Source organism: Mizuhopecten yessoensis, unplaced genomic scaffold (genome assembly GCF_002113885.1).
Source record: "Mizuhopecten yessoensis strain PY_sf001 unplaced genomic scaffold, ASM211388v2 scaffold4001, whole genome shotgun sequence".
Classification (NCBI taxonomy): Eukaryota; Metazoa; Mollusca; class Bivalvia; order Pectinida; family Pectinidae; genus Mizuhopecten; species Mizuhopecten yessoensis.
Window position 1 is genome coordinate 553,141 of NW_018405326.1, and position 15,372 is coordinate 568,512.

Genomic DNA, 15,372 nt, shown 5'->3' on the forward strand with positions numbered 1-15,372 from the left:
GGGCTTCACTTTAACATATATTTTTTTCACATTGAAAATAGAATACCAATCCTCTCAAATCCAAAATGATTAAAGTGCACAATGTACATAAATTGTGATGAGGATATTGTAGAAGTCTGCAATACTGTCCTTTATGTCAGAGGATACAGCCCTTTAATATTAGAGGATACAGCCCTTTATGACAGAGGATACAGCCCTTTATGGCAGAGGATACGGTCATTTAAGGCAGAGGATACAGCCCTTTAAGGCAGAGGATACAGCCCTTTATGACAGAGGATACAGCCCTTTATGGCAGAGGATACAGCCCTTTAAGGAAGATGATACAGCCCTTTAAGGCAGAGGATACAGCCCTTTAAGGCAGAGGATACAGCCCTTTATGTCAACGGATACAGCCCTTTATGTCAGAGGATACAGCCCTTTATGTCAGAGGATACAGCCCTTTATGGCAGAGGATACAGCCCTGTAAGGCAGAGGATACAGCCCTTTATGTCAGAGGATACAGCCCTTTCTGGTGGAAGATACAGCCCTTTATGGCCATAGATACATGCAGCCCTCTCTGCCGAAGAAACAGCCCTTTCTGGCCGAAGATACAGCCCAAAATGGACGAAGATACAACCCTTTATGGCTGAAGATACAGCCTTTTAAGGCAGAAGATACAACTCTTTATGGCTGAAGATACAACCCTTTATGGCTGAAGATACAGCCTTTTAAGGCCGAGGATACAGCCTTTATGGCTGAAGATACAACCCTTTATGGCTGAAGATACAGCCTTTTAAGGCAGAAGATACAACTCTTTATGGCTGAAGATACAACCCTTTATGGCTGAAGATACAGCCTTTTAAGGCAGAGGATACAACCCTTTATGGCTGAAGATACAGCCTTTTAAGGCCAAGGATACAGCCTTTAATGGCCAAAGATACAACCCTTTATGGCTGAAGATACAACCCTTTATGGCTGAAGATACAGCCCTTTATGGGTGAAGATATAGCCCTTTATGGCTGAAGATACAGCCCTTTATGGCTGAAGATACAGCCCTTTATGGCTGAAGATATAGCCCTTTATGGCTGAAGATACAGCCCTTTATGGCCGAGGATACAGTTTGTAATGGCTGAGGATGGGTATTTGAGATACAACATACCTTATAGAGGTTGTGAGAACATATGATTGTTATTCACTAATAATTGTTTGAATGACAAATGTTGTTATCTTTTATTTCTTACCGTCACATCGCCTTCCTACTTTTCCTGTACCCCAGATATAATCTTTACCTGCAAAGACAAAAAGATCACAAACTGATAATTTGAGGGTTTTTACAATGTGATGGAAGTAATATTGATATTCATCCTCATGGTTATTACCGATATACATAATCCTATATTTTGTTACCATGTTTTTAATAGATGCGCAATTATACCATGCTGGTCAAGACCAACGCCTTAAACCTGAAGCACTACCAACAATGCCTAAGAGCAACGCAAGTGACCGGAATAGGAGACTAAAGGAAAGGGGTAATTACCATAGCAAATACTGCTTTTCCATTTTCCTTACGTTTATAACATGCAAATCTGTACATCAGACTAAACCATGAACGCAGTGACTTAGTAACACAGCCGTTAAACCCATTACCCAAAACATAAATGACCAAACTCGTTATTCTTGATGGTTCCATTACTGAAAACTGTCCCAGAATACATTCTCTGGACTATATTATCGGTACCTCGACATTCATGTCCAGAAATTCAGATTTCTGGATTAAATTGACAAGGTACCTCTCTAGATATACAAGTATACAAGAGAAGGACACTGTCAAAAAATAGGGAGGTAAGGTAAAATTTGAACAGAGTATACCCCTGTATCATACCCCTGTCACCCCTGTATCACACCCCTGTATCATACCCCTGTATCACACCCCTGTATCACACCCCTGTACCATACCCCTGTATCACACCCCTGTATCATACCCCTGTATCACACCCCTGTATCATACCCCTGTACCATACCCCTGTACCATACCCCTGTATCATACCCCTGTATCATACCCCTGTACCATACCCCTGTATCAGTAATCAACACTGTCTTGTTACAAGCTGGATGGGTTTTAACATGTCAATTAACATGTACCAAGAAATGTACACATTTTTTGCTGACCATAGGGATTATGTTATTTACTTTATAGGGATTAGGTTATTAACTTTATAGGGATTAGGTTATTTACTCTATAGGGATTATGTTATTTACTTTATAGGGATTAGGTTATTTACTTTATAGGAATTAGGTCATTTACTCTATAGGGATTAGGTTATTTACTTTATAGGGATTAGGTTATTTACTTTATAGGGATTAAGTTATTTACTTTATTGGGATTAGGTTATTTACTTTATCGGGATTAGGTTATTTATTTTATAGGGATTAGGTTATTTACTTTATAGGGATTAGGTTATTTACTCTATAGGGATTATGTTATTTACTTTATAGTTATTAGGTTATTTATGGGGATTATGTTATTTACTTGATAGGGATTAGGTTATTTACTTGATAGGGATTATGTTATTTACTTTATAGGGATTATGTTATTTACTTTATAGGGATTAGTTATTTTTTTTATAGGGATTATGTTATTTATGGGGATTATGTTATTTACTTTATAGGGATGATGTTATTTACTTTATAGGGATTAGGTTATTTACTTTATAGGGATTAGGTTATTTACTTTATAGGGATTATGTTATTTACTTTATAGGGATTATGTTATTCACTTTATAGGGATTATGTTATTTACTTGATAGGGATTATGTTATTTACTTTATAGGAATTATGTTATTTACTTTATAGGGATTATGTTATTTACTTTATAGGGATTATGTTATTCACTTTATAGGGATTATGTTATTTATGGGGATTATGTTATTTACTTTATAGGGATTATGTTATTTACTTTATAGGGATTAGGTTATTTACTTTAAAGGGATTAGGTTATTTACTTTCACTTTTAATATTTCAATGAATGTGCACTGCTTTTTGGATTTATGCTTAGTGTTCAATCGTACTTATTGAAAAGAAAAATAGAGAATTACCCAAACTGAAGTCTACCAAGGATTAGAAGTTTGATTAACAGTGAATGACATCAGTCCAATTAAAGCCAATTGTGTTTCCACTCTCCTTCGTACATAGAGGGTTAGGGTTAGAACATAGTACACAGAACCTAATCATTACACCTTATCCTTATTGTTTTTCTCACCAATTTCAGACAAGACAAGAAAAGTCTGAAGCTTTACAAAATAAGAACATTGTTTGAACCTACCATAAACAATCCAACTTTTCTGGAAATGAAATTGGAGACACAGAAATCTTTCATTTCGCACCTACCAGTAATGCCATGAAATAACATACTGACCAGTGGTCAGGATCAAGGCCACTGTTGGACAAATGGCAGTATAGGACCCACCAAGAGGATCATCTTCACCGGTGTGTATATTATTTAACCTAAGGTTAAGATAACACCCAAGGATTATGATATAGCTTCAGATTATTGATTTAAAGCTCCACCAGCTGATCTCACCACGATGGCTGACTCGGCACATTTCTGTCCTCACTCTTCTGTGGTTTTGTGGTTTTCATTGGTCATGCTCTGTGTGTATAACTAGTACAGGGATTTAACATATCAAAAAACATGCAATCCTGCTCCGATCCACAAAACTCATCCTCTGCCTAATTCCAATAAATCGAAAGGCTTAGAGAATCAATTTCAATTCAATTAATTAAGTACCCTTTTGCTCTGCTGATGCAGCAGTTTGTGAGAATGCTAGGTTTCTTCAGTCTATATTTGGCTTCTCCACCACAATTATTGCCACTAGCAAGAGTAATTTTACATTGCATAATACTTTGGAAATTTCAGGAACATTTAAAAAAAAAATCTGAAGTGAAACATGTTTAAATTGAATAAAAACATTACAGACTAAACTTTTTTATCTATTGCTTTTACTGTTTAAATCAAGTGAAAACATTACATACAGCAACTCATTTTACAAAGAAAGTGAGGGTGTTGTTTATACACAAAACGAGGATTTGTTTTAACAGGTTCACACTTCATAAAGCGAAACAGGTCTTTTCCGATATAAAGAAATGCTGAATCCTTAAGTCACATATAATATCTGAATCCTTAAATCACATATAATATCTGAATCCATAAGTCACATATAATATCTGACTCCTTAAGTCACCTATAATATCTGAATCATTAAGTCACCTATAATATCTGAATCTTTAAGTCACATATATTATCTGAATCTTTAAGTCACATATAACATCTGAATCTTTAAGTCACATATAATATGTGAATCCTTAAGTCACCTATAATATCCGAATCCTTAAGTCACATATAATATCTAAATCTTTAAGTCACATATAATATCTGAATCCTTAAGTCACCTATAATATCTGAATCCTTAAGTCACCTATAATATCTGAATCTTTAAGTCACATATAATATCTGAATCTTTAAGTCACATATAATATCTGAATCCTTAAGTCACATATAATATCTGAATCCTTAAGTCACCTATAATATCTGAATCCTTAAGTCACCTATAATATCTTAATCCTTAAGTCACATATAATATCTGAACCCTTAAGTCACCTATAATATCTGAATCAAAGACAAAAAAACTCACAGTTTGGGGACACCAAACAATATAATAACTATCGTTTAGATCAGGTGTCAGTACAGTCAGGTGTCTGTTAAGTCAGGTGTCAATAAAGTCAGGTGTCAGTAAATACAGGTGTCAGTACAGTCAGGTGTCTGTTAAGTCGGATGTCAGTAAAGTCAGGTGTCAATAAAGTCAGGTGTCCGTTAAGTCAGGTGTCTGTTAAGTCAGGTGTCAGTAAATACAGGTGTCAGTAAATACAGGTGTCAGTACAGTCAGATGTCAGGTGTCAGTACAGTCAGGTGTCTGTTAAGTCAGATGTCAGTAAAGTCAGGTGTCAATAAAGTCAGGTATCAGTTAAGTCAGGTGTCTGTTAAGTCAGGTGTCAGTAAATACAGGTGTCAGTAGTCAGGTGTCTGTTAAGTCAGATGTCAGTAAAGTCAGGTGTCAGTACAGTCAGGTGTCAGTACAGTCAGGTGTCTGTTAAGTCAGGTGTCAGTAAATACAGGTGTCAGTAAATACAGGTGACCTGCCATACCCACCTGTTAAGTCAGGTGTCTGTTAAGTCAGGTGTCAATAAAGTCAGGTGTCAGTAAATACAGGTGTCAGTACAGTCAGGTGTCTGTTAAGTCAGATGTCAGTAAAGTCAGGTGTCAATAAAGTCAGGTGTCGGTTAAGTCAGGTAAAGGTAAGGTCAGGTATCAAAAAAGCCAGGTATCAGTAAAGTTAGGTATCAGTAAAGTCATGTATAGGTAAGGTAAAGTGTCAGTTAAGTCAGGTATTAGCTAAGTCAGGTGTTAGTTAGGTATCAGTAAAGTCATATATAGGTAAGGTAAAGTGTCAGTTAAGACAGGTATAAGCTAAGTCAGGTGTAAGTAAAGTCAGGTATCAGTAAAGTCTGGTGTCAGTTAATTCAGATAAAGGTGAGGTAAGGTATCAATAAAGCCAGGTATCAGTAAAGTTAGGTATAGGTAAGCTAGGCCAGGTGTCTTTACAATCTGGTGTCAGTTAAGTGTCAGTAAAGTCTAGTATCAGTAAAGTCTGGTGTCAGTAAAGTCATGTATAGGTAAGCTAGGTCAGGTGTCTTTACAATCTGGTGTCAGTTAAGTGTCAGTAAAGTCGTGTATAGGTAAGCTAGGTCAGGTGTCTTTACAATCTGGTGTCAGTTAAGTGTCAGTAAAGTCGTGTATAGGTAAGCTAGGTCAGGTGTCTTTACAATCTGGTGTCAGTTAAGTGTCAGTAAAGTCGTGTATAGGTAAGCTAGGTCAGGTGTCTTTACAATCTGGTGTCAGTTAAGTGTCAGTAAAGTCGTGTATAGGTAAGCTAGGTCAGGTGTCTTTACAATCTGGTGTCAGTTAAGTGTCAGTAAAGTCGTGTATAGGTAAGCTAGGTCAGGTGTCTTTACAATCTGGTGTCAGTTAAGTGTCAGTAAAGTCGTGTATAGGTAAGCTAGGTCAGGTGTCTTTACAATCTGGTGTCAGTTAAGTGTCAGTAAAGTCGTGTATAGGTAAGCTAGGTCAGGTGTCTTTACAATCTGGTGTCAGTTAAGTGTCAGTAAAGTCGTGTATAGGTAAGCTAGGTCAGGTGTCTTTACAATCTGGTGTCAGTTAAGTGTCAGTAAAGTCGTGTATAGGTAAGCTAGGTCAGGTGTCTTTACAATCTGGTGTCAGTTAAGTGTCAGTAAAGTCGTGTATAGGTAAGCTAGGTCAGGTGTCTTTACAATCTGGTGTCAGTTAAGTGTCAGTAAAGTCGTGTATAGGTAAGCTAGGTCAGGTGTCTTTACAATCTGGTGTCAGTTAAGTGTCAGTAAAGTCGTGTATAGGTAAGCTAGGTCAGGTGTCTTTACAATCTGGTGTCAGTTAAGTGTCAGTAAAGTCGTGTATAGGTAAGCTAGGTCAGGTGTCTTTACAATCTGGTGTCAGTTAAGTGTCAGTAAAGTCGTGTATAGGTAAGCTAGGTCAGGTGTCTTTACAATCTGGTGTCAGTTAAGTGTCAGTAAAGTCGTGTATAGGTAAGCTAGGTCAGGTGTCTTTACAATCTGGTGTCAGTTAAGTGTCAGTAAAGTCGTGTATAGGTAAGCTAGGTCAGGTGTCTTTACAATCTGGTGTCAGTTAAGTGTCAGTAAAGTCGTGTATAGGTAAGCTAGGTCAGGTGTCTTTACAATCTGGTGTCAGTTAAGTGTCAGTAAAGTCGTGTATAGGTAAGCTAGGTCAGGTGTCTTTACAATCTGGTGTCAGTTAAGTGTCAGTAAAGTCGTGTATAGGTAAGCTAGGTCAGGTGTCTTTACAATCTGGTGTCAGTTAAGTGTCAGTAAAGTCGTGTATAGGTAAGCTAGGTCAGGTGTCTTTACAATCTGGTGTCAGTTAAGTGTCAGTAAAGTCGTGTATAGGTAAGCTAGGTCAGGTGTCTTTACAATCTGGTGTCAGTTAAGTGTCAGTAAAGTCGTGTATAGGTAAGCTAGGTCAGGTGTCTTTACAATCTGGTGTCAGTTAAGTGTCAGTAAAGTCGTGTATAGGTAAGCTAGGTCAGGTGTCTTTACAATCTGGTGTCAGTTAAGTGTCAGTAAAGTCGTGTATAGGTAAGCTAGGTCAGGTGTCTTTACAATCTGGTGTCAGTTAAGTGTCAGTAAAGTCGTGTATAGGTAAGCTAGGTCAGGTGTCTTTACAATCTGGTGTCAGTTAAGTGTCAGTAAAGTCGTGTATAGGTAAGCTAGGTCAGGTGTCTTTACAATCTGGTGTCAGTTAAGTGTCAGTAAAGTCGTGTATAGGTAAGCTAGGTCAGGTGTCTTTACAATCTGGTGTCAGTTAAGTGTCAGTAAAGTCGTGTATAGGTAAGCTAGGTCAGGTGTCTTTACAATCTGGTGTCAGTTAAGTGTCAGTAAAGTCGTGTATAGGTAAGCTAGGTCAGGTGTCTTTACAATCTGGTGTCAGTTAAGTGTCAGTAAAGTCGTGTATAGGTAAGCTAGGTCAGGTGTCTTTACAATCTGGTGTCAGTTAAGTGTCAGTAAAGTCGTGTATAGGTAAGCTAGGTCAGGTGTCTTTACAATCTGGTGTCAGTTAAGTGTCAGTAAAGTCGTGTATAGGTAAGCTAGGTCAGGTGTCTTTACAATCTGGTGTCAGTTAAGTGTCAGTAAAGTCGTGTATAGGTAAGCTAGGTCAGGTGTCTTTACAATCTGGTGTCAGTTAAGTGTCAGTAAAGTCGTGTATAGGTAAGCTAGGTCAGGTGTCTTTACAATCTGGTGTCAGTTAAGTGTCAGTAAAGTCGTGTATAGGTAAGCTAGGTCAGGTGTCTTTACAATCTGGTGTCAGTTAAGTGTCAGTAAAGTCGTGTATAGGTAAGCTAGGTCAGGTGTCTTTACAATCTGGTGTCAGTTAAGTGTCAGTAAAGTCGTGTATAGGTAAGCTAGGTCAGGTGTCTTTACAATCTGGTGTCAGTTAAGTGTCAGTAAAGTCGTGTATAGGTAAGCTAGGTCAGGTGTCTTTACAATCTGGTGTCAGTTAAGTGTCAGTAAAGTCGTGTATAGGTAAGCTAGGTCAGGTGTCTTTACAATCTGGTGTCAGTTAAGTGTCAGTAAAGTCGTGTATAGGTAAGCTAGGTCAGGTGTCTTTACAATCTGGTGTCAGTTAAGTGTCAGTAAAGTCGTGTATAGGTAAGCTAGGTCAGGTGTCTTTACAATCTGGTGTCAGTTAAGTGTCAGTAAAGTCGTGTATAGGTAAGCTAGGTCAGGTGTCTTTACAATCTGGTGTCAGTTAAGTGTCAGTAAAGTCGTGTATAGGTAAGCTAGGTCAGGTGTCTTTACAATCTGGTGTCAGTTAAGTGTCAGTAAAGTCGTGTATAGGTAAGCTAGGTCAGGTGTCTTTACAATCTGGTGTCAGTTAAGTGTCAGTAAAGTCGTGTATAGGTAAGCTAGGTCAGGTGTCTTTACAATCTGGTGTCAGTTAAGTGTCAGTAAAGTCGTGTATAGGTAAGCTAGGTCAGGTGTCTTTACAATCTGGTGTCAGTTAAGTGTCAGTAAAGTCGTGTATAGGTAAGCTAGGTCAGGTGTCTTTACAATCTGGTGTCAGTTAAGTGTCAGTAAAGTCGTGTATAGGTAAGCTAGGTCAGGTGTCTTTACAATCTGGTGTCAGTTAAGTGTCAGTAAAGTCGTGTATAGGTAAGCTAGGTCAGGTGTCTTTACAATCTGGTGTCAGTTAAGTGTCAGTAAAGTCGTGTATAGGTAAGCTAGGTCAGGTGTCTTTACAATCTGGTGTCAGTTAAGTGTCAGTAAAGTCGTGTATAGGTAAGCTAGGTCAGGTGTCTTTACAATCTGGTGTCAGTTAAGTGTCAGTAAAGTCGTGTATAGGTAAGCTAGGTCAGGTGTCTTTACAATCTGGTGTCAGTTAAGTGTCAGTAAAGTCGTGTATAGGTAAGCTAGGTCAGGTGTCTTTACAATCTGGTGTCAGTTAAGTGTCAGTAAAGTCGTGTATAGGTAAGCTAGGTCAGGTGTCTTTACAATCTGGTGTCAGTTAAGTGTCAGTAAAGTCGTGTATAGGTAAGCTAGGTCAGGTGTCTTTACAATCTGGTGTCAGTTAAGTGTCAGTAAAGTCGTGTATAGGTAAGCTAGGTCAGGTGTCTTTACAATCTGGTGTCAGTTAAGTGTCAGTAAAGTCGTGTATAGGTAAGCTAGGTCAGGTGTCTTTACAATCTGGTGTCAGTTAAGTGTCAGTAAAGTCGTGTATAGGTAAGCTAGGTCAGGTGTCTTTACAATCTGGTGTCAGTTAAGTGTCAGTAAAGTCGTGTATAGGTAAGCTAGGTCAGGTGTCTTTACAATCTGGTGTCAGTTAAGTGTCAGTAAAGTCGTGTATAGGTAAGCTAGGTCAGGTGTCTTTACAATCTGGTGTCAGTTAAGTGTCAGTAAAGTCGTGTATAGGTAAGCTAGGTCAGGTGTCTTTACAATCTGGTGTCAGTTAAGTGTCAGTAAAGTCGTGTATAGGTAAGCTAGGTCAGGTGTCTTTACAATCTGGTGTCAGTTAAGTGTCAGTAAAGTCGTGTATAGGTAAGCTAGGTCAGGTGTCTTTACAATCTGGTGTCAGTTAAGTGTCAGTAAAGTCGTGTATAGGTAAGCTAGGTCAGGTGTCTTTACAATCTGGTGTCAGTTAAGTGTCAGTAAAGTCGTGTATAGGTAAGCTAGGTCAGGTGTCTTTACAATCTGGTGTCAGTTAAGTGTCAGTAAAGTCGTGTATAGGTAAGCTAGGTCAGGTGTCTTTACAATCTGGTGTCAGTTAAGTGTCAGTAAAGTCGTGTATAGGTAAGCTAGGTCAGGTGTCTTTACAATCTGGTGTCAGTTAAGTGTCAGTAAAGTCGTGTATAGGTAAGCTAGGTCAGGTGTCTTTACAATCTGGTGTCAGTTAAGTGTCAGTAAAGTCGTGTATAGGTAAGCTAGGTCAGGTGTCTTTACAATCTGGTGTCAGTTAAGTGTCAGTAAAGTCGTGTATAGGTAAGCTAGGTCAGGTGTCTTTACAATCTGGTGTCAGTTAAGTGTCAGTAAAGTCGTGTATAGGTAAGCTAGGTCAGGTGTCTTTACAATCTGGTGTCAGTTAAGTGTCAGTAAAGTCGTGTATAGGTAAGCTAGGTCAGGTGTCTTTACAATCTGGTGTCAGTTAAGTGTCAGTAAAGTCGTGTATAGGTAAGCTAGGTCAGGTGTCTTTACAATCTGGTGTCAGTTAAGTGTCAGTAAAGTCGTGTATAGGTAAGCTAGGTCAGGTGTCTTTACAATCTGGTGTCAGTTAAGTGTCAGTAAAGTCGTGTATAGGTAAGCTAGGTCAGGTGTCTTTACAATCTGGTGTCAGTTAAGTGTCAGTAAAGTCGTGTATAGGTAAGCTAGGTCAGGTGTCTTTACAATCTGGTGTCAGTTAAGTGTCAGTAAAGTCGTGTATAGGTAAGCTAGGTCAGGTGTCTTTACAATCTGGTGTCAGTTAAGTGTCAGTAAAGTCGTGTATAGGTAAGCTAGGTCAGGTGTCTTTACAATCTGGTGTCAGTTAAGTGTCAGTAAAGTCGTGTATAGGTAAGCTAGGTCAGGTGTCTTTACAATCTGGTGTCAGTTAAGTGTCAGTAAAGTCGTGTATAGGTAAGCTAGGTCAGGTGTCTTTACAATCTGGTGTCAGTTAAGTGTCAGTAAAGTCGTGTATAGGTAAGCTAGGTCAGGTGTCTTTACAATCTGGTGTCAGTTAAGTGTCAGTAAAGTCGTGTATAGGTAAGCTAGGTCAGGTGTCTTTACAATCTGGTGTCAGTTAAGTGTCAGTAAAGTCGTGTATAGGTAAGCTAGGTCAGGTGTCTTTACAATCTGGTGTCAGTTAAGTGTCAGTAAAGTCGTGTATAGGTAAGCTAGGTCAGGTGTCTTTACAATCTGGTGTCAGTTAAGTGTCAGTAAAGTCGTGTATAGGTAAGCTAGGTCAGGTGTCTTTACAATCTGGTGTCAGTTAAGTGTCAGTAAAGTCGTGTATAGGTAAGCTAGGTCAGGTGTCTTTACAATCTGGTGTCAGTTAAGTGTCAGTAAAGTCGTGTATAGGTAAGCTAGGTCAGGTGTCTTTACAATCTGGTGTCAGTTAAGTGTCAGTAAAGTCGTGTATAGGTAAGCTAGGTCAGGTGTCTTTACAATCTGGTGTCAGTTAAGTGTCAGTAAAGTCGTGTATAGGTAAGCTAGGTCAGGTGTCTTTACAATCTGGTGTCAGTTAAGTGTCAGTAAAGTCGTGTATAGGTAAGCTAGGTCAGGTGTCTTTACAATCTGGTGTCAGTTAAGTGTCAGTAAAGTCGTGTATAGGTAAGCTAGGTCAGGTGTCTTTACAATCTGGTGTCAGTTAAGTGTCAGTAAAGTCGTGTATAGGTAAGCTAGGTCAGGTGTCTTTACAATCTGGTGTCAGTTAAGTGTCAGTAAAGTCGTGTATAGGTAAGCTAGGTCAGGTGTCTTTACAATCTGGTGTCAGTTAAGTGTCAGTAAAGTCGTGTATAGGTAAGCTAGGTCAGGTGTCTTTACAATCTGGTGTCAGTTAAGTGTCAGTAAAGTCGTGTATAGGTAAGCTAGGTCAGGTGTCTTTACAATCTGGTGTCAGTTAAGTGTCAGTAAAGTCGTGTATAGGTAAGCTAGGTCAGGTGTCTTTACAATCTGGTGTCAGTTAAGTGTCAGTAAAGTCGTGTATAGGTAAGCTAGGTCAGGTGTCTTTACAATCTGGTGTCAGTTAAGTGTCAGTAAAGTCGTGTATAGGTAAGCTAGGTCAGGTGTCTTTACAATCTGGTGTCAGTTAAGTGTCAGTAAAGTCGTGTATAGGTAAGCTAGGTCAGGTGTCTTTACAATCTGGTGTCAGTTAAGTGTCAGTAAAGTCGTGTATAGGTAAGCTAGGTCAGGTGTCTTTACAATCTGGTGTCAGTTAAGTGTCAGTAAAGTCGTGTATAGGTAAGCTAGGTCAGGTGTCTTTACAATCTGGTGTCAGTTAAGTGTCAGTAAAGTCGTGTATAGGTAAGCTAGGTCAGGTGTCTTTACAATCTGGTGTCAGTTAAGTGTCAGTAAAGTCGTGTATAGGTAAGCTAGGTCAGGTGTCTTTACAATCTGGTGTCAGTTAAGTGTCAGTAAAGTCGTGTATAGGTAAGCTAGGTCAGGTGTCTTTACAATCTGGTGTCAGTTAAGTGTCAGTAAAGTCGTGTATAGGTAAGCTAGGTCAGGTGTCTTTACAATCTGGTGTCAGTTAAGTGTCAGTAAAGTCGTGTATAGGTAAGCTAGGTCAGGTGTCTTTACAATCTGGTGTCAGTTAAGTGTCAGTAAAGTCGTGTATAGGTAAGCTAGGTCAGGTGTCTTTACAATCTGGTGTCAGTTAAGTGTCAGTAAAGTCGTGTATAGGTAAGCTAGGTCAGGTGTCTTTACAATCTGGTGTCAGTTAAGTGTCAGTAAAGTCGTGTATAGGTAAGCTAGGTCAGGTGTCTTTACAATCTGGTGTCAGTTAAGTGTCAGTAAAGTCGTGTATAGGTAAGCTAGGTCAGGTGTCTTTACAATCTGGTGTCAGTTAAGTGTCAGTAAAGTCGTGTATAGGTAAGCTAGGTCAGGTGTCTTTACAATCTGGTGTCAGTTAAGTGTCAGTAAAGTCGTGTATAGGTAAGCTAGGTCAGGTGTCTTTACAATCTGGTGTCAGTTAAGTGTCAGTAAAGTCGTGTATAGGTAAGCTAGGTCAGGTGTCTTTACAATCTGGTGTCAGTTAAGTGTCAGTAAAGTCGTGTATAGGTAAGCTAGGTCAGGTGTCTTTACAATCTGGTGTCAGTTAAGTGTCAGTAAAGTCGTGTATAGGTAAGCTAGGTCAGGTGTCTTTACAATCTGGTGTCAGTTAAGTGTCAGTAAAGTCGTGTATAGGTAAGCTAGGTCAGGTGTCTTTACAATCTGGTGTCAGTTAAGTGTCAGTAAAGTCGTGTATAGGTAAGCTAGGTCAGGTGTCTTTACAATCTGGTGTCAGTTAAGTGTCAGTAAAGTCGTGTATAGGTAAGCTAGGTCAGGTGTCTTTACAATCTGGTGTCAGTTAAGTGTCAGTAAAGTCGTGTATAGGTAAGCTAGGTCAGGTGTCTTTACAATCTGGTGTCAGTTAAGTGTCAGTAAAGTCGTGTATAGGTAAGCTAGGTCAGGTGTCTTTACAATCTGGTGTCAGTTAAGTGTCAGTAAAGTCGTGTATAGGTAAGCTAGGTCAGGTGTCTTTACAATCTGGTGTCAGTTAAGTGTCAGTAAAGTCGTGTATAGGTAAGCTAGGTCAGGTGTCTTTACAATCTGGTGTCAGTTAAGTGTCAGTAAAGTCGTGTATAGGTAAGCTAGGTCAGGTGTCTTTACAATCTGGTGTCAGTTAAGTGTCAGTAAAGTCGTGTATAGGTAAGCTAGGTCAGGTGTCTTTACAATCTGGTGTCAGTTAAGTGTCAGTAAAGTCGTGTATAGGTAAGCTAGGTCAGGTGTCTTTACAATCTGGTGTCAGTTAAGTGTCAGTAAAGTCGTGTATAGGTAAGCTAGGTCAGGTGTCTTTACAATCTGGTGTCAGTTAAGTGTCAGTAAAGTCGTGTATAGGTAAGCTAGGTCAGGTGTCTTTACAATCTGGTGTCAGTTAAGTGTCAGTAAAGTCGTGTATAGGTAAGCTAGGTCAGGTGTCTTTACAATCTGGTGTCAGTTAAGTGTCAGTAAAGTCGTGTATAGGTAAGCTAGGTCAGGTGTCTTTACAATCTGGTGTCAGTTAAGTGTCAGTAAAGTCGTGTATAGGTAAGCTAGGTCAGGTGTCTTTACAATCTGGTGTCAGTTAAGTGTCAGTAAAGTCGTGTATAGGTAAGCTAGGTCAGGTGTCTTTACAATCTGGTGTCAGTTAAGTGTCAGTAAAGTCGTGTATAGGTAAGCTAGGTCAGGTGTCTTTACAATCTGGTGTCAGTTAAGTGTCAGTAAAGTCGTGTATAGGTAAGCTAGGTCAGGTGTCTTTACAATCTGGTGTCAGTTAAGTGTCAGTAAAGTCGTGTATAGGTAAGCTAGGTCAGGTGTCTTTACAATCTGGTGTCAGTTAAGTGTCAGTAAAGTCGTGTATAGGTAAGCTAGGTCAGGTGTCTTTACAATCTGGTGTCAGTTAAGTGTCAGTAAAGTCGTGTATAGGTAAGCTAGGTCAGGTGTCTTTACAATCTGGTGTCAGTTAAGTGTCAGTAAAGTCGTGTATAGGTAAGCTAGGTCAGGTGTCTTTACAATCTGGTGTCAGTTAAGTGTCAGTAAAGTCGTGTATAGGTAAGCTAGGTCAGGTGTCTTTACAATCTGGTGTCAGTTAAGTGTCAGTAAAGTCGTGTATAGGTAAGCTAGGTCAGGTGTCTTTACAATCTGGTGTCAGTTAAGTGTCAGTAAAGTCGTGTATAGGTAAGCTAGGTCAGGTGTCTTTACAATCTGGTGTCAGTTAAGTGTCAGTAAAGTCGTGTATAGGTAAGCTAGGTCAGGTGTCTTTACAATCTGGTGTCAGTTAAGTGTCAGTAAAGTCGTGTATAGGTAAGCTAGGTCAGGTGTCTTTACAATCTGGTGTCAGTTAAGTGTCAGTAAAGTCGTGTATAGGTAAGCTAGGTCAGGTGTCTTTACAATCTGGTGTCAGTTAAGTGTCAGTAAAGTCGTGTATAGGTAAGCTAGGTCAGGTGTCTTTACAATCTGGTGTCAGTTAAGTGTCAGTAAAGTCGTGTATAGGTAAGCTAGGTCAGGTGTCTTTACAATCTGGTGTCAGTTAAGTGTCAGTAAAGTCGTGTATAGGTAAGCTAGGTCAGGTGTCTTTACAATCTGGTGTCAGTTAAGTGTCAGTAAAGTCGTGTATAGGTAAGCTAGGTCAGGTGTCTTTACAATCTGGTGTCAGTTAAGTGTCAGTAAAGTCGTGTATAGGTAAGCTAGGTCAGGTGTCTTTACAATCTGGTGTCAGTTAAGTGTCAGTAAAGTCGTGTATAGGTAAGCTAGGTCAGGTGTCTTTACAATCTGGTGTCAGTTAAGTGTCAGTAAAGTCGTGTATAGGTAAGCTAGGTCAGGTGTCTTTACAATCTGGTGTCAGTTAAGTGTCAGTAAAGTCGTGTATAGGTAAGCTAGGTCAGGTGTCTTTACAATCTGGTGTCAGTTAAGTGTCAGTAAAGTCGTGTATAGGTAAGCTAGGTCAGGTGTCTTTACAATCTGGTGTCAGTTAAGTGTCAGTAAAGTCGTGTATAGGTAAGCTAGGTCAGGTGTCTTTAC

At 39.4% G+C, this 15,372-nt stretch overlaps 1 protein-coding gene across 3 annotated transcripts in view; it reads right to left on the reverse strand.

Annotated features, from left to right (window-relative positions):
• The window catches only part of LOC110448330 (phosphatidylinositol 3-kinase regulatory subunit alpha-like), a 204,576-nt gene that overhangs the window by 36,791 nt on the left and 152,413 nt on the right, over positions 1–15,372 (reverse strand). For all 3 annotated transcript variants that reach the window (XR_002462701.1, XM_021494506.1, XM_021494507.1), the window contains exon 4: positions 1,221–1,268. Coding sequence is in view for 2 of the 3 variants with exons in the window: in XM_021494506.1 (XP_021350181.1) it covers positions 1,221–1,268 (48 nt within the window). In the remaining variant the exon portion in view is untranslated. The remainder of the gene's footprint in view (positions 1–1,220; positions 1,269–15,372) is intronic.